The following is a 26,970-nucleotide window of genomic DNA, read 5'->3' on the forward strand; positions in this document are numbered from 1 at the left end:
AATAAGCTCTTCACATGGGAATCACCCAACACCTCCTGCGGCAAACACCAGATCGATCACGTCGCCATCTCCTTCCCAGCACAAAAAGAAGTACACAACGTTCAAGTCCGCAGAGGAGCCAACATTGACTCGGACCATCATCTAACGAGAATCAAAGTGAAATTTACCCCAAAACGCTCCTACCAGAAATCCAAGGCAAACAAAAAATTGGACACAGCACAAATAAAAACATCAAAACTCAGGGAAACATGGGAAAAAATCCCAGCCAAAACTTGGAACGAATTCCACGACAAAATCATGAAGAGTGCATCAGAGCAAATCCCACTACAGAAAAAGAGCAGACACCCGTTTTGGAACACCGAATGTGACCAAGCCATATTGAATAGTAAAAACGCATACCAAAAGTTCATCAGCAACCGTACACCTGAAAACGAAGAAAAATTCCGCAAAGTCCGCAGACAGACCTTTAAACTCATCAGACAAATGAAGAGGAAATACCTGGAGGACCAACTGAAGTCGGCCGAACAGGACTTCCGCAACTACAACACCAGAGATTTTTACAGCGTCTTCCACAACAGATTAAATGGGAACACGCCCAAGAACCTCTGCTTCAGAAAACAAAATGGAAAATTGGCACTCACAGATGACGAAAACACCAAGGAACTCGCAAAATACTTCGAGTCACTACTTAACTGCCTAGAACCAACGGAAAGGTTTCCACTTAAACCCCACCCGAACCCAAACCCAGACTCATCCCCACCTACACAAGAGGAAATACACCGACACATACAACAACTGAAAAATAGCAAGGCATCCGGAGACGACGGCATCGTAGCAGAGCTTCTTAAACATCTAGGAAAGAATTATCTCCAAGAACTCACACAAATCATACAAGAAATTTGGACAACAGAAAAACTACCAGAAAATTGGACAAACACCCTCCCCGTTCCACTTCACAATAAAGGTGACCGAACAGATGTGAACAATTACAGGGGAATTTCCCTGGTGCAAGTCCCATACAAAATCCTCTCCGCAGTCCTCCTCCAAAGAACACAGGAACAACTAGAACCATTCATAGGCGAATACCAAGCAGGCTTTAGGCCCCACAGATCCTGTGCAAAACAGATACTCAACCTGAAAACCATCTTGAAACTATGACACACAAGAAAACCCACACTCTGCACCTTCGTAGACTTCCAGAAAGCATACGACTCCACTGACCGGCAATCCCTCTTCCAAACACTGAGTGAATACTGACTGGACAACAAGACTCAAAAAATCATCAGACTAACTCTCACCAACACAACCTCCCAAGTAAAATTCACGGGAAATATATCTGAAAAATTTCAGATAAAAACCGGTGTCTGACAAGGAGATGAACTTACCCCACTACTCTTTAACATAGCCCTGGACAAAATCATGAGAGAATGGGAACAAGTTCTAAAAGCTCAAGGAAATTGACAACCATTAAGTATAACAAGAAAACATGTAAAAATCTCCTGTCTCGCTTTCGCAGATGATCTCGCGATCCTTGCAACAAACGAACAACAGGTAATCAGCCAAATCGAAACCCTCAAGAAATGCTCAGAAAAATTCGGCCTACAAATCTCCTTCTCAAAAACCAAAGTCATGTGCAACCACTGCAGCCTCCAGAATTTGAACACGAAATTTGGCACAATTCAAAAAGTAACTGAGTTCCGATATCTCGGAGAAATTACAGTACCAACAGGAAAAGAACAGAAGGCCCTCGAGTTCTGCATCCAGAAAATGAAGAGAGCCCTCGGCCGAACGTAAAACATTTACAACAATCTTCACCAAATTTCGACATTACAATGCTGTGATCAAACCTGAAATACTATACGCAAGTGAAACACTGGATCTCCACAGGAAAACAGTACTCGAAGACATCCTGAAAGAGGAACGTAAAATCATCAGAAAAATTCTTGGCCCAAAACTGACTGACGAAGGATATAGACTGCAATCTCGTACAAAAACCGAGGAACTCTCAAACTTTGCGGCCGACATCAGAAAAAGACGCCTGAAATTTTACGGACACATCAAACGCCTTCCAGAAAACAGACTGATAATAATCTTACTTGAGACAACAGAAAACATCAAAACAAATAGGTGGACAACGGAAATCCGCCAAGACCTCGAAAAATCAGGAATCAAAGTGGCCGACATCGCTGACCGAACCTGCTACAGAACGAAAATCAACAAGTGGGAAGTAGAGTCAGAGAGAAACCACAAGAAGAAGACAGGAGCTAAGTGGACAGAAGAACGAAGAACCACGATGAGAGGAAAATTGAAGGCTGCCTGGCAAAGAAGGAAACGCACAACTTCCAAGTGAGCTTTGCGTGATCAGTTTTCTGTTTTCTGGTCTTTTTCGCATCTAATAATAATAATAATAATAATAATAATAATAATAATAATAATAATAATAATAATAATTTGAGCTCGATAATTGCATTATTTACCCATGGGTGAGAGAATACCATTTTCAAATTATATCCGTTCAACACACTTGCGTCAAGGAGTAAGCAAATAAATTTTGCGTGTAGTTATGGCTTGATACCGGCGTGTGATTACAACTAACTGTGTGATAGCAATATTTGTTACTGGGCTTAGCAAAATTGGGTTTCAAAATGCCGAAGGTAGAGGTTTCGTCTGTGGACAGACTTAAAGATTATAAGAATGAAAGATTTATAATTTCTTCTCATATTCTTATGTGCAAATACAGGGAGAATAATTTAAGTGTTCAGACTTTTGCTCGCATGCCGTGGGAAGTCCCGAGCGAGCGCCATATGGTTTCTGTCAACACTGGCGAGATAGAAAGTGTTCACTGCCAGCGTGCAGCTGTTTAGCACTCTGTTCCTCAGTTTGCTAGAAACTATTGGACTTTTAAGGTGTGTTGTGAGGTTATTATCACGATGGTTAAATACAATATAGAGCAAAGAATATTTTTGGTCGAGCGTTATTTGCACAAGAAGAAGCAACCAGTTAAAAGGTGCCTTCGAAACTTCCGTAGACAATTTCCCGGTGTGACAGTACCATCAAAACATTTCGTGCATCAGCTCGTTTACAAGTGGCGTAGTACTGGTTCCATAAGCAATAAGAAAAAGAAGCAAAGGAGAACACCTCTCACACAGGAGGGGTTAGAAGATATACAGGCAAGATTCCACGTCAGTCCATATAAGTCGCTTCGGAGAGTAGCTCAGGAAAGTGGTATTTCACCTTTTCAGCACGTAATGCAACAAAATTGTTATATTTACGATTTTATCGGACTCATTCAGTCCATAACATACTGCCTACAGATTTCAATGCAAGAATACGATTTTGCAATTGGCTAATGAATAGTGTCCACGACGGTATTGTGGATCCGAACTTTCCTTTTATGAGCGACGAAGCCTGATTTTATTTGAGTGGATATGTCAGTTCACAGAACAATTGAATCTGGGATACAGACAACCCGCACATTTTACAGCCGAGACCTCTGTATGATGTGAAGGTGGGTGTGTGGTGCGCTATCTGTGCTCGAAGAATTATCAGTCCAATATTTTTTCAGAACACAATTACTTCTGACCGTTATATTCACAACATTCTGGAACCATTTTTTGCTGAACTGACTGAAGAAGAGAAAAGGTACGGCTATTTCCAGCAGGATAGTGCAACGGCCCATACGGCGCGTAGCTCTATGTGACGGTTATGGGAAATGTTCGATGAAGATCAGATCATCAGTAAAGGCTTATGGCCCCTTCGTTCGCCTGATTTAAGCACATGTGATTTTTATCTATGGGGAAATCTTAAAGGAAAAGTTTACAGGAATAATCCTCGAACTGCAGAAGAATCAAAAACTGAAATTGAGAACATTGTGCGTTCTATCAGTATCCATGAACTACAAAGTGTGTTTCGAAATCTCATTACAAGATGTGAAGCTTGCACTGCAGCTGAAGGAGATCACTTTCATCATCGTCTGTAAATACTGGTGAGTTCAGTTTAATTTCCTAGTTTATTTATTTATTTATTTATTTATTTATTTTATTTATTACTGGTGAGTTCAGTTTAATTTCCTAGTTCATTTATTTATTTATTACTGGCAAGTTCAGTTTAATTTCCTAGTTGATTTATTTATTTGTTTACTCATTTACTTATTTGTCCAGAGCATCTATGTAGCCGGTGAGTTCAGTTTTGTTTAGTTTCTATAGGCGTAATCATGCTGCTTCTTTGAGTCAACTATGCCTACTTGTCATGGTGGGCACTGCGCTAGCTGTCTCCGCTTCCCAGCGTGCCTAATCCTAGGCACTCTGCTCTGAACTTTCAAATTAATCACCCTGTACTCTGATTGTCAGTTAAATTACTGAAGGAAGGATGCTTTAGACAAACATTGTAAATCAGAGAAGCATTCAGAACGCCGAGAAACATTGCATCTTGAAGTTAGTGTTCCTAGAGTGGCCACATTGAAGGAAACATTAGCAAAAGCTAGTCAAGTGAAGGATTCAAAAGAAGAATCTAGTTTGGACACTACTACAGCATTCATGAAAGCTAACATAACAGTAGAGAAACTAAACAATCCTGCTATCTATACTTGTCTTAAAAAGTACACTCGCGGAAGTGGAGATTTGCCATCAGCAAATCAGATCCATCAGAAATACATAACCATGATTGGTGAAAGAAGGAGGGTAGAAATTAACGAAGAACTAAAAAACAAAGACATGTTTCTGAAATGTGACAAAACAACTGACAAGAATGTTAGGTGTGGCTATTAACAACCTATTTCGCCCTCCATCAGCTCCACCAACTGAAATGAACATGCATCTGACTGTCTCTATTGTTCTAGATTCTGTCAATATTGCAAATTACACCAATGCTACACTGAGCAGCCAAAAGTCATGGAAAGTCACTGAATGTGATGTTAATAAAGAGTTGCGTCTCCACAAGCCCTTAAAAGAACAGCAATATGGAGAGGTATTGACTCTACAGGGTGCTGGAATCGTTCTGGAGGATCTGGACCCGTGCATCTTGCACTGTTACCCACAACTGGTCTTGTGAGTTGGTGCGGGATTCATACAGTGTAATTCATGGAGTGTATACCAACATTGACAGCATCCCATAAATACTCTACTGGATTAAGATTGGGTTATCTGGAGGGCCAATCCATGGTTGTAACTTCACTGGAGTGCTCCTCCAATCACCTGCGTGCCACCACAGAGCGGTGACATGGCGCATTGTCCTGTTGAAACATGGCGTCCACATCAGGATACTCTAGGGCCAGAAAGGGATGCAGATGCTCTGAAAGAATGTCCACATAACATGCACCTGTCAGCGCTCCCTGCAGCCAGACAATGGGGCCTAATTGCAACAATGAGAATGCCACCCAGACGAGAACTGAGCCACTTCCCGCATGGACACAATCTTGTTGACACGCAGAATCCATAGCATCATGGGGCATAGCCACACTCTCACGCACTCATTAGCTCGATACAACTGGAATCGGGATTCATCAGAACATACCACATGCCGCCACTCTTCCATGGTCCACTGCCGATGTTTGCGGGCCCATGCACATCGTTGAGGTCTGTGCCAAGGTGTCAGCAAAGGGACACGACTTGGTTGTCGGCTGGTGAAGCCTATGCAGTGCAGTTACCTCCTTACAGTCCTGGTAGAAATGGGTTCCTGACTCCCAACATTCAACTGGGCGGTGGTCTGACTCATGGTAGCCCATCGAGCGCCCAGTATGGTTCTGCGGAGGAACGTGATGTCCGTTCATTAAACACCTGTGGTCTTCCCATGTGGCGGTTTGCCCGGGTGCTAACATTCTCTCTGATATTGAAGATCCACCCTCGACATTACTGACCTTGGAAACCTAATTCGCATGTAATCTCCACAATGCTATGACCCATGCACTGATGATCATCCCACGTTCAAAGTCTGTTAACTCGTGACGTGTTGCCATCTTCAAGACACTGGTGTCTGTGACAAACTGCTCAGCCACACCGCAGCCAGCTACAACATTCAGGGGTCATATATTCTGATGCTGAGTGGGTGACGGAGACAAGAATCTAGAAGGTCTGTAAGTATTTCTTTTATGTCAAAATTAGTATAATGTTTTCATCATTCTTTTCTGTTTTTATTTCATAGATTGGATTCGTGTTGTTAGTTCTCATTCTTTGTGGTGTGTGTTCTCAAACGTGGGACAATAAAACGGATTTAATATCTAAAGCCAGGATGAGTGGCTCAGACGGTTGAGGCGCTTGCTGTCTGACCCCAACTTGGCAGGTTCGATCCTGGCTCAGTCTGGTGGTATCTGTAGTGGCTCAAATACACCAGCCTTGTGTCCGTAGACTTACTGGCATGTAAAAGAACTTGTGTGGGACAAAAATCCGGCACCTCTGAAAACCGTCAAAAAGTAGCTAGTGGGATGTAAAAATAATAAAATTAATAATATCTAGCTAGTGGGATGTAAAAATAATAAAATTAATAATATCTAAAGTCATTCTCGTGATTATTTTGACTTGTCTAAATTTAACCAACAGGTGAAGAAGAAGAAGAAGAAGAAGAAGAAGAAGAAGAAGAAAGAAAGAAAGAAAGAAAGAAAGAAAGAAAGAAAGAAAGAAAGAAAGAAAAAATCACTTCCAGCAGCATACAAAGGCTAAATAACTATGAAATTATTTTAGAAACATTATTATGCCTTTTTTCTTTAGTTGCAATAGCCTGCTCACTCCCAATGATCTCAAGTCATATCACGAATCTTCAAATAAAATTAGGAATAACTGTTTCTAACAGATCTGCAACCCAAGCTATCTCCAGGAACTACTAGGCAAACTCATTTTGGCAAAGAACACTGCTTCCTGTACTATGGTTTTAGCATCATGTTAACAAATTGAAGTCTTTTGAAGGATAAGAAGGCAAAAATTCCTAATAAGGAGGTATTCTGTCATAAATCTCTGCAAATACCATCAAAAACCTGTCTTACCTGCAAATTCCTATTGTGGTTTTCACAGAGCAGCTGTAGAAATCGCAGTATTGGCTGCATCACTAAAACCTTTCCAGATAGCTTATTTTTCTCTTCACGGTCACGATGTCGTTCTAGTTTTTCAGCTAGCATATCCTCCAATGCTGATCCTGGTCCCAAAACTAGAGAATTTACTTCCTCACCTGCAAAGTAAAGCAAATAGTTCACTGAACCTGACTGTCCTTATTACTTAAACTGAAATCACATTCAACAGCCCACTACTGACATCTACCTTCTAAAATCAAGAACAGCTTTCTAGACAAGACAATATGTGTGTCTATAGAGCAACTACAGACGATGTTACTAATATGAGCAGGTTCAAGCGGAGAATAATGATCATACATACATACATACTGTATATATATTACATATATACTTCATTATAGACCATTATGCCTTTCAGTGTTTAGTCTGCAAACCCCTGTGAATTTACTGAACACTGCTAAACTCCTCTATTTGTAACAGCTTATGTGGCCTTGTTTAGTTCTATACCTCTTATCTTTAAATTGTTAGAAACTGAGTCTAACAATCGTCATCTTGTTCTCCCTCTACTTCTTTTTACTGTCCATAACAGAGCCCATTATTTTCTTAGGTAAATTATCCTCCTCCATTTACCTCACATGACCCCACCACCCACACTGGTTTATGCGTACAACTTCATCCAACGAGTTCATTTCTAATTTAGCCTTTTATCTCCTCATTCTGAGTACCCTCATGGGATTGTTCCTACCAGTTTGTACCAGCAATCATTCTCGCTACTTTCATGTCTGTTACTCCTAATTAATAAGATATCCTGAGTCCACTCAGCTTTCACTCCTGTAAAGAAAAGTTGCTACGGTTATTTACAAGGAGATTCCCACCTTCCAATACTTGTCAATTTCTTATAGCTAGTTTATTATTTACATAACATAATCCAGCTTAATCTCTAAGTATAATACTAAATAGAACATGTTTCATTCCAATTATGGAACATCTTCAGCGTTAAACAAAAACTGACAAGACAAATAAAACACTTGTCATGATTATGATAATGATGATGAGATAAAATGTTCATTCATGTTGGGTTAAAATTTTCCAACAAGTCAATGTCCCAGTTAGCGAATAAAATTGACATGCTGGGTCTTCTTTTTAGGCTGGAGAAGTATGTACTTGTTGAATCTTGATGGTTAAATTAAGAATACAAAAGATTTTCTTAAAATATGATTGTCGGGGGAACTCTTGAAAACAACCGTAGTTGAAATTGAATTTAAAGTTAGACTGTTGAAATAAGTCTGAATCGAGAAAGAAATTAAGTAAGAAGGGTGATATTTTAAAGGAGAAAACCCCGTAAGAATGTATATTGGTGAGGTGTATAAGGATATATGAAATTATTTACCTCATAGTCGGTCGTGTTGTGTTTAGCGTCATCCCTTACGCCGCGTCGTCAACTGACTAAGTTTGTATGTGTGGGGAGCTTGTGGTAGGAGAGGGGAAGCGGAAGGAGAAGTAGGGGAAGTAGGAGGAATGCTGTGTAGGGAGAAGGTAACGGAGGAGAAGCATGTTGGATGTTTTTCCAGATCTTTTTTGATGGCTTTCCTAGATAAATTCAATTTGGTATCCTCTTCTAACAATATATTGACATTCTCTGTTATTTCATTGATATTCTGGCTAGAGTTTTGTTTCTGATCTATCTCAATATAAATATTTTCCAGAATATTAATTAATTTAACTTTGTTTAACGTTTGCAAAGTGGTGAAGTCCCTTTCTATTGTTGTAAAATTATATTTATATTCAGTCATATATAGACTCATGGCTGACTATTTCTTATGTTTCTCAGCATTAACATGTTCCTGGTATCTTACTAAGAAATTCCATCCTGGGAGCCATCTGGTGGTGACTGAACATACCATTTCCACTTCTATTATAATGTGTAAATTTTAAAGAGTCATTGTTTAGGAAGCCTTTCTCGTGGACAGTCAAGATTTCTTCTGAGGACGCAGGGCACAGTTCCCTGCGAAATGTAAATAATTTCACCTTATTTTCTTGACACAGCATAAGCACAAAAGCCTATAAAGCATCTTGTCTATAAGTATGAGCCGTGAAAGCATCAATGGCAACAAATTCCATCCTGTTTGCCCAATGTATAAACTGGCACAATTTGAACACTTAAGTTTATATACCCCCAAATTTGAATATCTGATATCATTTACAATGTTTTGGTAAGTGAAAATTAAAAGTTGATTATTGTTACTGGTGCAAAAGGCAATTTTTAAATTAAGTCTCTTAAAAATTTTAGTAAGCTGGTAAATGTTTCTGTTATTATACATGAAAGGGGCACAGTTTTTCTTTTTAAGCTCTTTTACCAGCTGCGTTTGAGGTTTATTCTTTGTTTTATTTATTAATTAATCTATGTAGTGTTTTGTGTACCTGTTGCTTATCGCTATTTTGTAAATGAGGTTAATTTCTTTTTGGAAATAGTTTTTGGACAAGGGGATGTTAAAGGCTCCATTTGTATGCTTAAAATGGAACAACTTTTATGTGCCTCAGGAGATTTATAAGCTGAAAGCAAAGTTGGTTGGAAAACAGATCAATGTAAAGATAGTTTGGTCCAGGAGCTGACTTCCTTCTTAAAGAATACTGTTGACAGCAACTCCGAAATCACTGCATTAGCTTTACTGCACCTTGATTCAACTTCACTTACTATGTTACCATCCTGGCAGAATACACGTCCTAATTAATTGAACCTGTTCCAGCTTTGTATCCCTAATCTGACATTCAAATCTCTTGGATTACGTATCTACTGACATGAATTTAGTCTCAGCTAGGCTAATTTTCATACCGTACTCATTGCACCTATTTTCAAGTTCCAGGATATTAGACTGCAGGCTTTTCAGGACAATGTGTCAATAAGACCAAGTCGTCAGCATAGGCCAAACTGCTTACTACATTTCTGCCTAACAGAATCCCTCCCTGCTACGACTTTCAGCAGATAATCCATGTATACTATGAACAGCAAAGGTGAAAGATTACAGCCTTGTCTAACCCCTGTAAGTATCCTCAACCAAGAACTCAATCTTCCACCAATAATCACTGCAGCCAAATTGTCAACATAGGTAAATGCCTTTCATTGATTTCAATAACTGCCCTTAATGCCATACTTCCCCAGTACGGCAAACACGTTTTCCCTCGGTACTCTCTCATATGCTTTCCGTTGATCTATGAAACATAACTGTGTATTTCTCTTGCAGAATTTTTCAATTACCTGGTGCATACTGAAAATCTGATCCTAACAGGACCTCTGTGGTCTGAAACCACACTGGTTTTCATCCAATTTCCTTTCAACCACTGATCGCACCCTCCCTTCCAAGATGCCGGTGAACACTTTGTCTGATATACTGATTAATGAGACACCTCAATAGCTGTTGTAATCCTTCTTGTTCCCTTGCTTACAGATAGGTGCAATTACTGCTTTTGTCCAATCTGAAGGTACCTTACTAATACTCCATGCTATTTTATTACTTCACAAAGCCATTTTATCCGTGCATTATGCATAGCCATAACTGGGGTTATGAGAACTACTCCGACAGCAGCCTTGAATACTTTACTAGACCTCCCATCACTATGCAATTTCATAAAAGGACAGGCTAGATGAGTTCATATAGATTGGCACAATCAGAGTGCTGGAATGCACAAAGACCCAATCTAAGACACTGTAAAATTAACAGAGTAATAACAGAGGAAGTTCTATACATGCCTTCTGATCATATTATACCAAAGTAAAACTTTGAAAAACCATCTGAGACCCAGATAATAAAAAATAAAAAAAGAAGACTGGGTTATCAACAAATGGAATACTGGAAAAGGAAGATATAGTGTGGTAGACTGATGGTTCAAAGACTGGGGATATCACAGGAGGAGGGATCAACGGGGGAAGACCTGAGAGATCAATCCAATTGAGCCTAGGCAAACACACTACAGTCTTTCAAGCTGAAGTGATAGCTATCACAACATGTCTTGAAAAAAATCTGAAAATGAACTATAGGAATAAGAACATTTTCATTTTTACGGACAGCCAAGCGGCCATTAAGGCACTAGAAGCAGTCCAGATAATATTCAGAATTGTCTAGTATTGCCATTCCCTTCTCCTGAAGCTCTCAAAGTACAACATTGTCAAAATAATATGGGTAGCAGGGCATCCAGGTATAGAAGGAAATGAAAAGGCAGATAAACTGGCCAGGAAAGGGGCAGAAACACAATTTGTAGGCCCACAACCTGTATGCGGGATTTCCTATGGACAAGCCCGACACTACATAGGAAAATGAGTACAAAAGAAACAAATGGAGAACTGGAAAAATACTCCAGGATGCAGGCTTGCAAAGGAACTGATAAAAGGACCAAACAAGAAGCATACTAAACTGTTGAAACTCTCCAGAGATAATATAAGATGGGTAGTAGGACTGTTCACAGGAGTCTGACATCTAAAGAAACACCTACATAGAATATGTAGGAAATTCAATGAAGCAGAGGAATCATCTGAACACATACTTTTCGGATGTGAGGCGCTGGGTAGAATCAGACTCTCCACTCTAGGATTACCAGGTGAAGAGAGAGAAAAAATCCAAGAAGACCCATAAGAACAACCTGCAGCTTTGTGAAGGGAGCAGGTATATCTAGGTGTGAATAAAGGAAAAACATGGTAGCAAAAGATCTTAGAGGTCGACGCTAATTAGGAACTACGAAGAAGAAGGAGAAGAAGAAGAAGATCCCTGCCTTCCCATTATATTTCACCATTTCGGGTCTAATTTCATCTATTCATGCTGCATTATGACAAGGGAGTTTATTTACCATCCTTTCCACTTCATCAAGTGTAATTTCACCAACATCATTGTCCTCCTCCCCATGAGCTCAGTTGTTTGTGACATCACCAGGAAGATTTCCTTTTATGTTGAGAATATTTTCAACACATTCTGTCCACCTGTCCAGTGAATCCCTGGGGTCTACTTGAATGATCAAAACACTATTAATTTCCCATTCCCCTCTCTTCCTAAGAGTCATTATTATTGTCCAGAATTGTTGCCCTGCTGCTTGACATAGACTTCCCAAATGATTACCAAAATATTCCCACGACTTTGTTTGGATTCAAAACCCTGTCTGCATCAGTCCCTGTTTGGAGCCATTACTGATAAGTCTTCTTTTTATGTTTACAAGCTCCTCTCACTTCATTATTCCACCATGATGTTTGCCTTTTTCCCAACTTTACAAAGAGTTGTTCTTAGGGATTCCCTTGTTGTTTCTTTTACAGCAACCCTGTATGCTATCATTCTCTTTCTATATCCTGAATCTGCTTACTGTACATTGTTTTGAACTTCCTCATCCTGGAGATTATCTATCGTTATTTGTCTGCAGACAGATTTCACTTTCTCTATCCTAGGCCTAGAGATACTTAGTTCACTACAGATCAGATTGTAATCTGTATCATCGAAAAATCCCTGGAAAACATGCACATTTCTGGCTTCAAAGTCAGTTAAGATAAAGTCTACTATGGATCTGGTGCCCCTCCCATCCCATGTGTAGCGTTGAATAGCCTTATGCTTGAAGAATATATTAGCAACTGCTAAACCAACACTAGCACAGAAGTCCAGCAAATGCTTTCCATTCCTATTAACTTCCATATCTTCCCCACATTTACCAATCGCCCTTTCATATCCTTCCGTTCTATTTCCAACTCTCGCATTAAAATCGTCCATTAGCACTGTCCTGTCCTTACTGTTAACCTCACTGGAATGTCATTTGTCAACTTCATTCTCATCTGCACATTCACAGGGTGAATACACTAAGACAATCCGTGTCCCATTCTTCCAACTGCCAAATGTACCCACAACATTCACTCATATATGTGCCAAACAAAAACTATATTGCGTGCAATAGTACTCCAGATGAATAGCCCTATCCCGCACTCTGCCTTTCCGGTTTTTTCTTCTTCTTCTTTTTTACAAATTGCTTTACGTCGCAACGACACAGATAGGCCTCATGGCGACGATGGGACAGGAAAGGGCTAGGAGTGGGAAGGAAGCGGCCGTGGCCCAGCATTTGCCTGGTGTGAAAATGGGAAACCACGGAAAACCATCTTCAGGGCTGCCGACAGTGGGGTTCGAACCTACTATCTCCCGAATACTTGATACTGGCCGCAGTTAACCAACTGCAGCTATTGATTTCGGTCCTTTCCCTTTTTAACACCTGTTAAGTACACTTCATAATCCCCTGTCTGTTCCTGGTTATCTACCCTTACCCTGACACATCCAGATTCACCCTCTTTGCTGACCAAACCAGTTTTCCTTCCTTCTTTCTTTCTTTCTTCCATAAGCCTCATTAATAACGATAGTTCCCCACTGAATTCTATTTTGTTCGCCAAGTTGTTTCTAAGGAGTCCCTCGCCTGTCAAATGGGAGTGGGACTCCATTACTCCCATAGGTCCAAGGCTGGCTTAAAACGTTCTGACGGTGATCAGTGAAAATTCTATGAAACAGGAGGCTACCATTACTTACACATAGCCCAAGTGAGGATCTCTTCTCTACCGGGTTAGGGACTACTAGTGGACTGTACAGTCCTAGCCACCTGAGCATGAGGAGGGCCATGTCCGAGATGCCCAATCCCATTCCATACTAACTGGTATCCCGACTTTCAGGACCCCTTACTTGGCCATTCAGCTGTTGCCCATGATTCACAAACTAGGATGTGACTACAGTAACCCACACCACGAACCACTGAATAATGATCATTCTTGAAAAATCTTACCTTTAACATACACAGTAATTCTAAATAAAACTTTTGTCTTGGAAAGATCTCCAATGCAACAAATAAATTCACATAAGGCACATATTCAATAATTTATCCAGTCCCTGATCGCTTTCTCTCCCAAGCAAAATACTCTGTCATCACCTAATAAATGTGTGGTACAGTTTGCATCATGGTAATCACGTCACTGCAGCTTCTGTTTACTTTCACATAACATCACTCAGTGCTTACAAAAACGTCACTAATTTATCTGAATAAGTTCCTTTCTGGCTGTATTTTATTTCAACTTGCTTTACCTCGCACTGACAATGATAGGTCTTATGGCAACGATGGGATAGTAAAGGGCTAGAAGTAGGAAGGAAGCGACCATGGCCTTGATTAAGATACAGCCCCAGCATTTGCCTGGTGTGAAAATGGGGAATTGTGGAAAACTACCTTCTGGGCTGCCGTTGGTGGGGTTCGAACCCACCACCTCCCAAATGCAAACTGATAGCTGGGTGACCCAAACCATGCAATAACTTGCTTGGTGAATAAGTTTCTTTTCATGGTGATTACAGTAGAATGATTCTTATCTAATCTCCCACTTATTATGATTCTCCTCTAACCTAAACACAACTAATGTCCAACACATTGACGACTTCCATCCTTCTTGCCAACTCAATTAATGCTGTTTTCTTTGTTTCATGGCCCTCCATAAAATGCTAATAGTACCCTATTTAAATCAAATTTCACAATGACATAAATTGAAAACATACATAAAAACAGGCACATTGAGAATGTAATATGTTGGTAGCATTGATTTAATGTCACATGGGAACTTTCTGACATTCAATATTTTGCAGTTGGCAATGCACTCCTGCTGTATTTTGGGAGAATCAAGATAGCTTTTCAACGGAGCAGACGTGTTTGTTGCGCTGCCAAAATTTGCTGTAAACAACTTGTATATTATGTGTATTTAACACGTTTAGTACAAGTACTATTATAGTGTAACAATGTCAGTGATTCAGTGCTTTGTATCTGTCCAAGTAGGGCATTCTGGTCCTCTGATCAATTGATATTTGTGTACAGGCACCAATGGAAATACTTAGTTGCACTTGCTCCGGTACTGTATGGTTTGTTTCATCAGTAGCTACCTAACATTGTTTGATCCAAACATGCCAGATGTGAAACATTTTGTACTGTGAAAATAAACTTTGTGCATCTTTGTGATTGTGGTGCTAATTATTGTTAAACATTCTTATGTATACCTGCTTCAATGGCCATTCAAACTTGATAAAAGTATTTTAGAATGCTTTGAGAAAAATTACACCTTTACAATACCATAAATTGTTTATTCTACTAAAAATAACAATAAAGTTAATGTGACATGTTTCATCTCCTATTTAGAAACATCATCAACCATAGAAATGTGGAATAAAGCCAAAGTACAATGATATACATGCATTTTAAAATTAAGTACAAAACCAACATTAAAAGGTTCTTTCATATCTTGATATGCACACGATTATCACATAAGTGTGCGGTAATAATATTTTTAAAAAAAATTTAATTTATTTTTATTTTAATTCATATTATTCACAGTTATAATATTTCTATATACATTTCAGTGACACCTACATAAGCAAACTTGTGTGTGGGCTTGTATACTGTACAATACTTGCATTAAAAACATTGCATCATTAAATCACTTTTAATAGCCTGTGGTGTTTGGAAGGAGTTATCATAGGTGAAAATTTATAGCATGATTCATATCTGTTTGGAGAAGCCAGATGTTCAGGCATTCTTTTAGTTATGGTCCTTTCCTTACCTTTAATATTTCTGGGGGTTGAGTAATAAAAATTCATGGTCCTAGATATGCTGCATGTCTCTGTCCAGGAAGTGTATTTTGACTAGGGATTGGTAACGCAGATCTCAGTTGTAGTCCATTGCCATGACATGCATGTTTCAGGTTGGCATCTTCAGTTCCTAATCCTGTTATAAATCCATATTTGTTTGGAGATAATATTTTATCCTCCTCTAGAAAGTTTATGATCCTAACTTTGATGCATTTCTCTAGTTCTCTAAAACGTGTGTTATGATAACTTTTGCGTATAACTGTCTTATGTTGAAAATTTTATCCGAGGAAAAGAAAACAGTATCTGTTTACGAATAAGGGATAGAGGGATTATATACTTGTCCAGTGCCTCACCCATCCTATAATTCTGTACTGCAATACTGATTTTAAAAGTGCATAATAAACATTTTACATTATCTAGGGAGACACAAATCTTCTAAGCCGATATAAAATAGATATAGTAGAGTTTGCAGTCATCTCCCTTCATAGGAGATATGACAGTACCATTTCACATGGCTGTCGATAAAAATACTTAAGTTTGTCTGAACATTTGTTCACATGGATTTTAATTTTTACATGGTCTGGGGGTTGTAATGTTTTATTGTGTGAAAAGGCAATATAATAGGTCTTATTTTCTTTCAAAGTAAGGAAGTTATCATTCAACCATTTGTTTATTGTTATCAGTGTATTACAAATGTTAAAAGTCTGTTCCCAAAACTCTCCATTAAAAACTATTACTGTGTCATAAGCATATGAGAAAATTTTCCCATCTATCTGTAAATCACGAAGGTTGTTTATGTAGAGTATGAATAACACTGGCCCAAGTACAGTTTCCTGTGCTACTGTGGATTCAAGAATTCTTGATTCACATATTTTCTCCTGTATTTTAACTCTCTGCATTCTGTTGTGTAGAAAACTTGGTGCGAGTTTGTGTGGAACACCTCGAATGCCAACCGTATCTAATTTCTGTAACAATATCATATGACTAATTGTGTCAAAAGCTTTCTTTAGGTCTAGAAATACTGCCATTGTCTGCTTTCTATTATTAAGCGATTTATACAAATGATCTGTTAGGACATAAATGGCATCTTCAGTTCCTAATCCTGTTCTAAATCCATATTTGTTTGGAGATAATATTTTATGCTCCTCTAGAAAGTTTATGATCCTAACTTTGATGCATTTCTCTAGTAGTTTTGAAAAGTGCAAAGTTACTGGTCTAAAACTTTCCATGTTGTTTTTGGATCCAGACTTGCATATGGGGGGAAAATGTGAGTTTGAAGCTATCTGAGAATGTTCCTGTCAACAGTGACAGGTTAAATATATGAGTTAGAGGTTTAAGTACATATGGTTCTGTTTCTTTCATTGTCCTAGCAGATACTTTATCATGACCACATGCTGATTTCATTCATATATTGATGATTTATTTATTTATTTCATTTTCCGATATTGGTTGCAAAAACAATTCTTTCTTGTTGGGAGGGGAGGGGGACTGTACTGCTTTCCAGATCATTTGTTGTTAAATGTGATCTTTTGTTTTCTATGGGCTGCACTAATTCTGTTCCAATTTCTGAAAATAATTTACAAATGCATCTGCAATTGAAACTGCTTCAGTCAAAAGTGTTTTATTACATTAATTGTTAGTGCAGAACTATTCTTTCTTCCTATACCACAATTAAATCTACAGAAAACATACATTTAAGATTAAAATTGATTCATAACGTTGGAATGCTTTTCGCCCCTCTCAAGTTACTGTAAGTGTAAAACATTATTTCAATTTTAAGTCATACATCCAATCATGAGGATAAATCATCAAAAAGGTCCCTGTGGAGCAATGACTTACGTACAATAGACGATAAAAATGTTCAGTCCTTGAGATTAAAAATGTACTGGATTGTTCCAAATTATATTATTAGAGTGCTTTTATAGTTGCTGAGTTGAAGTACATTAAAATAGCAGTTCAAACACATAGGCAAACAAGTTAAAACTCGCCATTTTTGTTATAAAACATATTGGATTTCCTGGGGAAAACCTTAATATTTAACTGGGCTAAGATCCATGAAGGGAACTCCTTTCAAAAGTCGTCATCATTATTGTTTCAAGTTGAAGTCTTGGGCTTTGTGGTTGAATTGGTGACTTAATGCATTGAAAAATAAAGGTTTTTAGGAATTTCCACTGAGTTTATGAATGGAATTCTAAAAGAAAATGAAATGTGAGGAATTAAAAAAGTGTTGAAAGAGAATTGAAAATATTTATGCGATAGGAAATGATGCATGTTTCCCAGCACTTACTTCCTTGCTGGTCTTCCTTTCGGATGGACAGCTAGCGCAGAGCCTTGTATTAGACTGAGAACAGTTGACCAACAACAGCAAGTGGCAAGTGTTTGGCCTGAGGAAGGAGGGTGTTGTGGGGAATGTGGTTGAGGGGAGGAAGTAAGGGAAGTGTGCGTAACTGTTACAGTAGCATTTTTCCTCATTATGAAAAATGTTTCTATAATTTCCACAAAATAATATTAAGATTTTCTGTTATCTCTTTTAAATTGCCATTTTGATTTTTTTTTTTTAAATATTTCCCCCCCCCCCACCCCTTGGCACTACAGCCCTTGAAGGGATCAAATATTCTCAAATGTTCAATATAATGCCTTTATTAACCATACGAAAAATAGATAAATCCCGTTCTATTGTTGAGCATGAATGGTTGATATCAAACATGTGGGTGCTCATGGCTGAAAATCTGTTATATTTCTTAGCAATGGTGTTTTCATGACATCAAGTAAGAAAGCTCCGTCCAGTCTGACCTACATAACCAGCTTGACATTGTATGCATCACAACTTATAACGTAAATTTTGTGTTGTTATTATTATTATTATTATTATTATTATTATTATTATTATTATTATTATTACTCTGGGTTGTTAGACCACTTCTAGGGAAGGAACACAAGGTAGAAAGATGGCAGGAACAAATTATACAACTGTATCAAGGGAAAGATGCGGATGATAACATTCTGGAACAGGAGGAGGCTGTACATCAACAGTTGATGAAATGGGAGACCCAATTTTAAGGTCAAAATTTGACGGAGTTTTGAGAGATCTAACTAGGAACAAGGCACCTGGAATTGACGACATACCCTCAAAATTACTGACAGCCTTAAGAGAAACCAGCATGGCGAGGATATTCCATTTAGCGTGTAAGATATATGATACAGGAGAAGTGCTTTCCGATTTTAAACAGAATGTTGTTACGGTATACCTAATCCCTAGAAAGTAGGTGCTGACAAGTGTGAAAACTTCCACACCATTAGTTTAGTATCTCAAGTTTGCAGAATTTTAACTCATATTACACTGACTGACAGAGCAAATGCAACACCAAGAAGGAGTGGTCAGAACTTTATGCCAATTGCAGGGTAGACTGACGTCACTGAGGTATGCTCATGATGTGAAATGCGCCACTGTGCTGCGCACGTAGCGAACGATAAATGGGACACGGCGTTGGCGAATGGCCCACTTCGTACCGTGATTTCTCAGCCGACAGTCATTGTAGAACGTGTTGTCGTGTGCCACAGGACACGTGTATAGCTAAGAATGCCAGGCCGCCGTCAAAGGAGGCATTTCCAGCAGACAGACGACTTTACGAGGGGAATGGTGATCGGGCTGAGAAGGGCAGGTTGGTCGCTTCGTCAAATCGCAGCCGATACCCATAGGGATGTGTCCACGGTGCAGCGCCTGTGGCGAAAATGGTTGGCCCAGGGACATGTGGCACGTGCGAGGGGTCCAGGCGCAGCCCGAGCGACGTCAGCACGCGAGGCTTGGCGCATCCGCCGCCAAGCGGTGGCAGCCCCGCACGCCACGTCAACCGCCATTCTTCAGCATGTGCAAGACACCCTGGCTGTTCCAATATCGACCAGAACAATTTCCTGTCGATTGGTTGAAGGAGGCCTGCACTCCCGGCGTCCGCTCAGAAGACTACCATTGACTCCACAGCATAGACGTGCACGCCTGGCATGGTGCCGGGCTAGAGCGACTTGGATGAGGGAATGGCGGAACGTCGTGTTCTCCGATGAGTCACGCTTCTGTTCTGTCAGTGATAGTCACCGCAGACGAGTGTGGCGTCGGCGTGGAGAAAGGTCAAATTCGGCAGTAACTGTGGAGCGCCCTACCGCTAGACAACGCGGCATCATGGTTTGGGGCGCTATTGCGTATGATTCCACGTCACCTCTAGTGTGTATTCAAGGCACGTTAAATGCCCACCGCTACGTGCAGCATGTGCTGCGGCCGGTGGCACTCCCGTACCTTCAGGGGCTGCCCAATGCTCTGTTTCAGCAGGATAATGCCCGCCCACACACTGCTCGCATCTCCCAACAGGCTCTACGAGGTGTACAGATGCTTCCGTGGCCAGCGTACTCTCCGGATCTCTCACCAATCGAACACGTGTGGGATCTCATTGGACGCCGTTTGCAAACTCTGCCCCAGCCTCGTACGGATGACCAACTGTGGCAAATGGTTGACAGAGAATGGAGAACCATCCCTCAGGACACCATCCGCACTCTTATTGACTCTGTACCTCGACGTGTTTCTGCGTGCATCGCCGCTCGCGGTGGTCCTACATCCTACTGAGTCGATGCCATGCGCATTGTGTAACCTGCATATCGGTTTGAAATAAACATCAATTATTCTTCCGTGCCGACTCTGTTTTTTCCCCAACTTTCATCCCTTTCGAACCACTCCTCCTTGGTGTTGCATTTGCTCTGTCAGTCAGTGTATTTACAGAAGAATGGAATGACAAGTTGAAGCTGAGCTGGGAGAAGATCATGTTGCCTTCAGAAGAAATGTAGGAACATATGAAGTAATCCTGACTTTACATCTGATCTCGGAGGATCGAATCAAGAAAACCAAGCCCACGTACATAGCATTCGTAGATCTCCAACAGCATTCAATAATGTTGATTGGACCAAGTTGTTTTAGATTGTGAAGGTGATTGGGATCAGATACTGAGAAAAATTATCTACAACCTGTACAAAAAAATCTGCAGTGATAAAAAGCAGCAATCCAAAAAAGAGTGAATTAGTTTGTCCCCTCTGCTTTTCAATGTTTATACAGAACATGTGGTAAAGGAAATTGAAGAGGAATTTGGAATAGAAATCACAATCCAAGCAGAGGAAAGCAAAACTCTGAGATTTGCCAATGATGATGTTATTTTATCTAACTTTGCAGAAGATCTGCAGAAATTGCTGAATGGTATAGACACAGTCTTGAAGAAGGAGCACAAGATGAAAATAAATCTAAAACAAAAGTAATGGTGTGCCGTCAAACAGTCAGGTGATGCAGGAGATATTAGATGAGGACATGAAGTCTTAAGGATGCAGATGAATATTGTTTTTTTCTTTTTTTGCTAGTTGTTTTACGTCGCACCGACACAGATAGGTCTTACGGCGACGATGGGACAGGAAAGGGCTAGGAGTGGGAAGGAAGCGGCCGTGGCCTTAATTAAGGTACAGCCCCAGCATTTGCCTGGTGATGAATATTGTTACTTGGGTAGTAAAATAACTAACAATGGCAGAAGTAAGTAGGACATAAAATGCAGATTAGCACCCATAAGGATAGTCTTTCTTAAGAAAAGAAATTTGCTCACTTTGAACATTGATACTGGAATTAGAGAGACAGTTTTGAAGACATTCGCCTGGAGCGTGGCATTGTATAGAAGTGAAACATGGACGATAACTAGCTCAGAAAGAAAGGGAATAAAAGCTTTTGAAATGCGGTGTTACAGAATAATGCTGAAGGTTAGATGGCTAGATCGAACTGTGAATGAAGAGGTGCTGAATCAAACTTATGAGTGGAGATTGATATAACAAAATTTGACCAGAAGAATGAGAATGATACGACACATCGTAAGACATCCAGGCCTTGTTCAATAGGTTTTTGAGGGAAGTGTAGGTGGTATAAACGCCAGGGATAGACCAAGGGATAGACCAAGGTATGAATATGACAAATAGATTAGAGTAGATTTAGGATGTAGTAGTTATGTAGAACTGAAAAGAATGGGGGGGGGGGGGGAGATGGAGACTGCATCAAACCAGTCTATCAACTGATGACCCTAACAACATCATTAAAAAAACCAAACCCCATGGCACTACAGCCCTTGAAGGGCCTTGGCTTACCAAGCGACTGCTGCTCAGCCCGAAGGCCTGTAGTTTGCAAGGTGTCATGTGGTCAGCACAACGAATCCTCTTGGTCGTTATTCTTGGCTTTCGAGACCGGGGCCGCTATCTCACCGTCAGATAGCTCCTCGATTCTAATGACGTAGGCTGACTGCACCTCAAACCAGCCCTCAGGTTCAGGTAAAAATCCCTAACCTGGCCGGGAATCGAACCCGGGGCCTCCGGCTAAGAGACAGGCATGCTACCGCTACACCATGGGGTCGGCTTAACAACAACATGCAGGTTGTAAAATAAAGCAGAATTATTATTAACTGTTTTAAATGCTACTCTGAAGTAGAGTTTCTTGAATATATTTGTAATTTTATAGATCTTTTCGATGTCAAAGGGTAATTATTAAAAGTTAAGAAAGTGAGAGCATGACAAAGTTTTCTTCTATCTTTGATTCTCTGGCAAGTGTAGAATATTGTTTATTTTTAATTACTGATAACTTTGTCAACAAAATTTCAGTGAAATTCACATTGACCGGCTCACTGGCACCATTCAGCAGGATTCATTACACACCGATTCTCACAAAAAAGCTGCGTATTTTAGCATGATACACAAAGCCAACACCATCCTACTAAATAAAGCAGACCTTAAGAAAGAATTAGATACCACTCAGGCTATGATTGAAAACAATGGATATAATAAACAATTTATTGATAAAATAATCAATAAAGAACCAGCATTTCTCAACTTAAAAAACTACACCTAAGACAATTTATACTTCTTTTATGTTAACAAGAATATTCATCAGATTGCTAACATTTTCAAGAAGTATAATCTTAATATACGAGGTGTGTTCAAAAAAAGACTGAACTGTGGCTAGAAAAACTTTATTATGTAGCTTACACCATTTCACAGTCTGTCCCCTTCAAAATAGTCCCCTGCACTATCAACAGCGTGTTGCCAACATTTCTTCCACTTTTGGAATGCTTCCTGGAATGCACTTTCTTTGATGGCGCGAAGTTGCCTCGTCGCATTCTCCTTGATCTCTTCAATGTCTTGGAAACGATGTCCCTTCAAGGTGGTTTTTAATTTGGGGAATAAGAAAAAGTCTGCTGGAGCCAAGTCAGGAGAATAGGGTGGATCGGGCACGACAGGAATTTGGTGTTTTGCCAGATAACTGCGGACCGAGAGAGAGGCATGTGCTGGCGCATTGTCATGGTGCAACATTCAGGATTTGTTTTTCCACAGTTCAGGCGTCTTCTTGCACACAGCATCTCTCAAATGCGTTAAAACATTCTGGTACAGTTCTTCGTTCACTGTCTGGCCTCGGGGTACAAACTCGTGATGGACAATGCCTTTCCAATCAAAAAACACAATCAGCATCACCTTGATGTTTGAACGACTCATTCGTGCTTTTTTCGGTCGAGGAGAACCTTTCCCCACCCACTGTGATGATTGCCTTTTGGTTTCGACATCGTAACCGTACACCCACGTCTCATCTCCAGTGATGATGTTCTTCAGGAAGTTGTCATCAGCATCTGCGTTAGCAAGCATTTCCTGACTGATGCTGACTCGGTTCTCTTTTTGATCGTCAGTCAGCAAACGAGGGACAAATTTAGCACTGACGCGTCGCATCTGAAGTTTTCTGGTTAAAATTGCATGACATGATCCTACGCCGATGCACACCTGATCAGCAACCTCTTGGACTGTCAAACGACGATTTCCACGAATCACTTCACGAACTCTCTCAACATGGCAGTCGTCTGTTGATGTGGAAGGTCGCCCAGGCCTAGGGTCTTCAGTGACAGATGTTCTACCGTCTTTGAGAACGTTTAAACCACTCGTAGCATTGTGTACGACTCATGCATTCCTCCCCGTATGCTAGCTTCAACATTTCAAATGTTTCCACAAACGTTTTCCCAACTTTGAAGCAGAACTTCACGCACACGCGTTGTTCCTCAAGCTGTTTGATTATAGAATTCGACGAACATGTGACACACACAATCACTTCAGAGGCTCTAACTCAACTGATAATGCAGGCAATGGAATGCGGAAAGCAGCGGTCTGTTGTCAGAAGTTGCCGCTAGGCGCCGCCACAGTCACAACTCGCTCAATGTTGCGGTTTGCACGCAATTTACAAAGTTCGGTCTTTTATTGAACACACTTCGTAGTATATAAAACCAGTAAGAATAATTCCTTCTTATTTCATAACACTCATCTAGTTAACTCTGCTAACAAATTCCTCAACTCAGGAGTATACAAACTTAAATGTGGTGAATGCAGGGCAACATATGTAGGTCAAACAGGGAGGAATTTCGCTACATGTTATTCGGAGCACGTCAATGCAAAGAAAATTGTCAACCTTCAGATATAAGCCAACACATGTTTGACTTAAATTACAAATTCACGTCCATAAATCAAGACTAGACATTTTAAAAGTTGCAGACAAGGGCACTTTGCTCCACATCTTTGAAAACTGCTACATTCACCTGGATCAGTACTTTAATGGCAACTGCAACCTCAGTGAAGTACCCGAAAAGCCGAACATTTCATTCAATATAGTAATTTCAGTTTGTAAAGAATGTGAATCCAACAAGAATAGTAGTTGCAGCATCCCCAACAGTCCTCCATTACCCCTACTCCCCCTCTCAACTTCCCCATCCCCACCTCTCCCACAACCTGACCTCCACGCCAACCTCAAGCATAACCTAACGTTCAGTGTACTGTACTTCATCACTGACATCAGACTCCCTTGGAACTGTGTGGAAGTTGGAAGGAGAGAGGGGTGGTAAGTTCTGGTTACATCTTTGCCTTTTGTTCTACACAGAGCAGTTCAGATTCATTATATTTCTCTTTTTTCTCTTTATTACAGACATCGGTCTGATCAATATCAACAGAGCACCTACTGGACCACTATCTATTTCTGCAATAACTATTGATGCCCCCCTCAATCGCTCACAAGTGAACATAAGTTATTTGTTAAGATCAAGCAAGTCAAGAATAGACTCCACAAAATAATTCACCAATTCAAAACCAGGGCACAACATTTTATGACATATGAACACAAGTGTCACCAAGCTTTCCATCGGAGACTGATTTAACGTGTGTTCCCTTATCTTGATATCTTGGCATGTTATATTTTTATTATTCCAAGGTCTTAATTCACTGTACCTGATTTTTTACCAAATATAGTTACATGTTTTATTGGTGCAGTATTCAATAGGTGGACCCATTTTACCTACCACTTGGATTACAGAATGAAAACAGAAACTGGATCACTGCTGACGTAGATAGAATGGTTATTTATTCATTTATCTATCATATGGTCTGTAACACCTATTTACAAAAATACCTAGTCTTACCACAAATACTGTCACAAAATTTGTAATACATTTCCATAAGGTGATGAAAGATATTTTAATAACATGACAGCAGTCATCACATGGATATATAAGGAACACAAATCACAAATCACTTTTCAAAATAGCTAAATTTAGTATATGCATAGTCCTCAAATCTTCGAGGCCACTCATCAATTGCACAATGAAACACATCAACGGGGAAGGTTTTTGGCGTTGTGAGACTTTCAATGCTCAAAATTATAGGACATATGCCAGAAGTTCAAGAGAAGCTGCCAATAAGGCTCCAAGGGTTCAAAGGGGCCATCATCCTGCATCAATCATGGTATGGTGGGGAATGAGTTATGAGGGCACAACTCATCTCCATTTTTGCAAGAAAGGGGTGAAAACATCAGCAAAATATAGCAGGAGACAGTGCTGAAGAGACTTGTCAAGAATCTCAACACCATTGTCCTCCATGGTCAGACCTGAAGCTTTAAACAGGATTCGGCACCAGTGCATAAGGCTCAGACAACTCAGCAATGGCTTGTGACTAATAAACATTTCATTATGAACAGTGTCTAAATTATGATGTAAGTGGATTCACCCACTAGAATGTTCTTAGAGAGGCATGCGTTAATTCACTTCAACTGTCAATGAAACATCATTTAAGGCATTCTTCAATGATGTGGGTCAGTATCAGATCTGACACTCCAGTTTTGTGTTGGAGAGTTGGATATTGATCATTTAAACAGCATTTCCATTGTTCGGTGGTGATGGTGGTGGCAGCGGCGTCAGCAGTTAATGTTAAGGTTAGAACCAGCTATGTAAGGAACAGAAAAACTATGACTAATCGCAGGATGTATAGTAAATAGACAGGTAGAGCTCTACCTCATAGCACTGGTGCTAGTGAAGCTGGAAGCTTGCAACCACCACCACCACCACCTTACACCACTACTGATTCACTGTAGTCAACTACGATAAGTTGATGCAAGTGTTATGGGCTAGTATAACTTGGAAACAATCCTCTAAACCACAGGTAAATAATGAAAATATCGAACTCTGTTATTATTATTATTATTATTATTATTATAGTTATTATTATTATTTATGTAGTTATGGACGGACTTTGTTTGGTATAAATCATGGTCGTAACAAGACATGAGGTTATGTCACGATACATCTGCTGTATGTACATTAATAAGAGTTTATTTAATGTAAGAATACATAATTAATAGTATATAATTCATTATTACCTGTAAATATGATGTATAAATAAAATGCAATGTTGTGCAACACACAGTAATAGTCTAGAACAACACACATTTCACAATAGAAAGTTGCAGAAAATTCCATTCATTGTAAATAGGATATTGGAGACTCTCGAAATTACGAGAAAACACGTTGTGTCGTATTCTTCTAGAAGTCTGGCCAGGCAATGTATATGAAGAGGCAGTCTTGGAAGCTGAGCTGAGTTGTTTTAGTGAAAGTTATGAGTGCAAGTCGTTAATCGAGTATGTGAATTTGTTGCATTGGTAGTTGGTTGACATGCAAGTGTTGCAGTCTCTTCTTCTTCTTCTTCTTCTTCTTCTTCTTCTTCTTCTTCTTCTTCTTCTTCTTCTTCTTCTTCTTCGTCGTCGTCGTCGTCGTCGTCGTCGTCGTAGCAGTCAAGTGTTCAAAATGGTGGTTTATTGATGTGTGTGTAATTTGTATATAATGTGTAAATAAAACTGTACACAATTGACAGCATTTCATGTGTGCATCTGTGTGGCAACAACATTGGCGACTGTGACAAAGGACTAAAGAATAAATTTCGGTAGTGAATACAAGTGTAAGTGTGTCAGAACAAAATGCAAGTGATAACTTA

General features: G+C 39.8%; 1 protein-coding gene across 5 annotated transcripts in view; it reads right to left on the bottom strand.

The window, feature by feature from the left end:
• The window catches only part of Itpr (Inositol 1,4,5,-trisphosphate receptor), a 1,013,977-nt gene that overhangs the window by 282,137 nt on the left and 704,870 nt on the right, over positions 1-26,970 (bottom strand). For all 5 annotated transcript variants that reach the window (XM_067141353.2, XM_067141352.2, XM_067141351.2 and 2 more), the window contains exon 35: positions 6,974-7,155. In XM_067141353.2, coding sequence (XP_066997454.1) covers positions 6,974-7,155 — 182 coding nt within the window. The remainder of the gene's footprint in view (positions 1-6,973; positions 7,156-26,970) is intronic.

The sequence above is a fragment of the Anabrus simplex genome, chromosome 2, assembly GCF_040414725.1.
Source record: "Anabrus simplex isolate iqAnaSimp1 chromosome 2, ASM4041472v1, whole genome shotgun sequence".
NCBI classification, from domain to species: domain Eukaryota; kingdom Metazoa; phylum Arthropoda; class Insecta; order Orthoptera; family Tettigoniidae; genus Anabrus; species Anabrus simplex.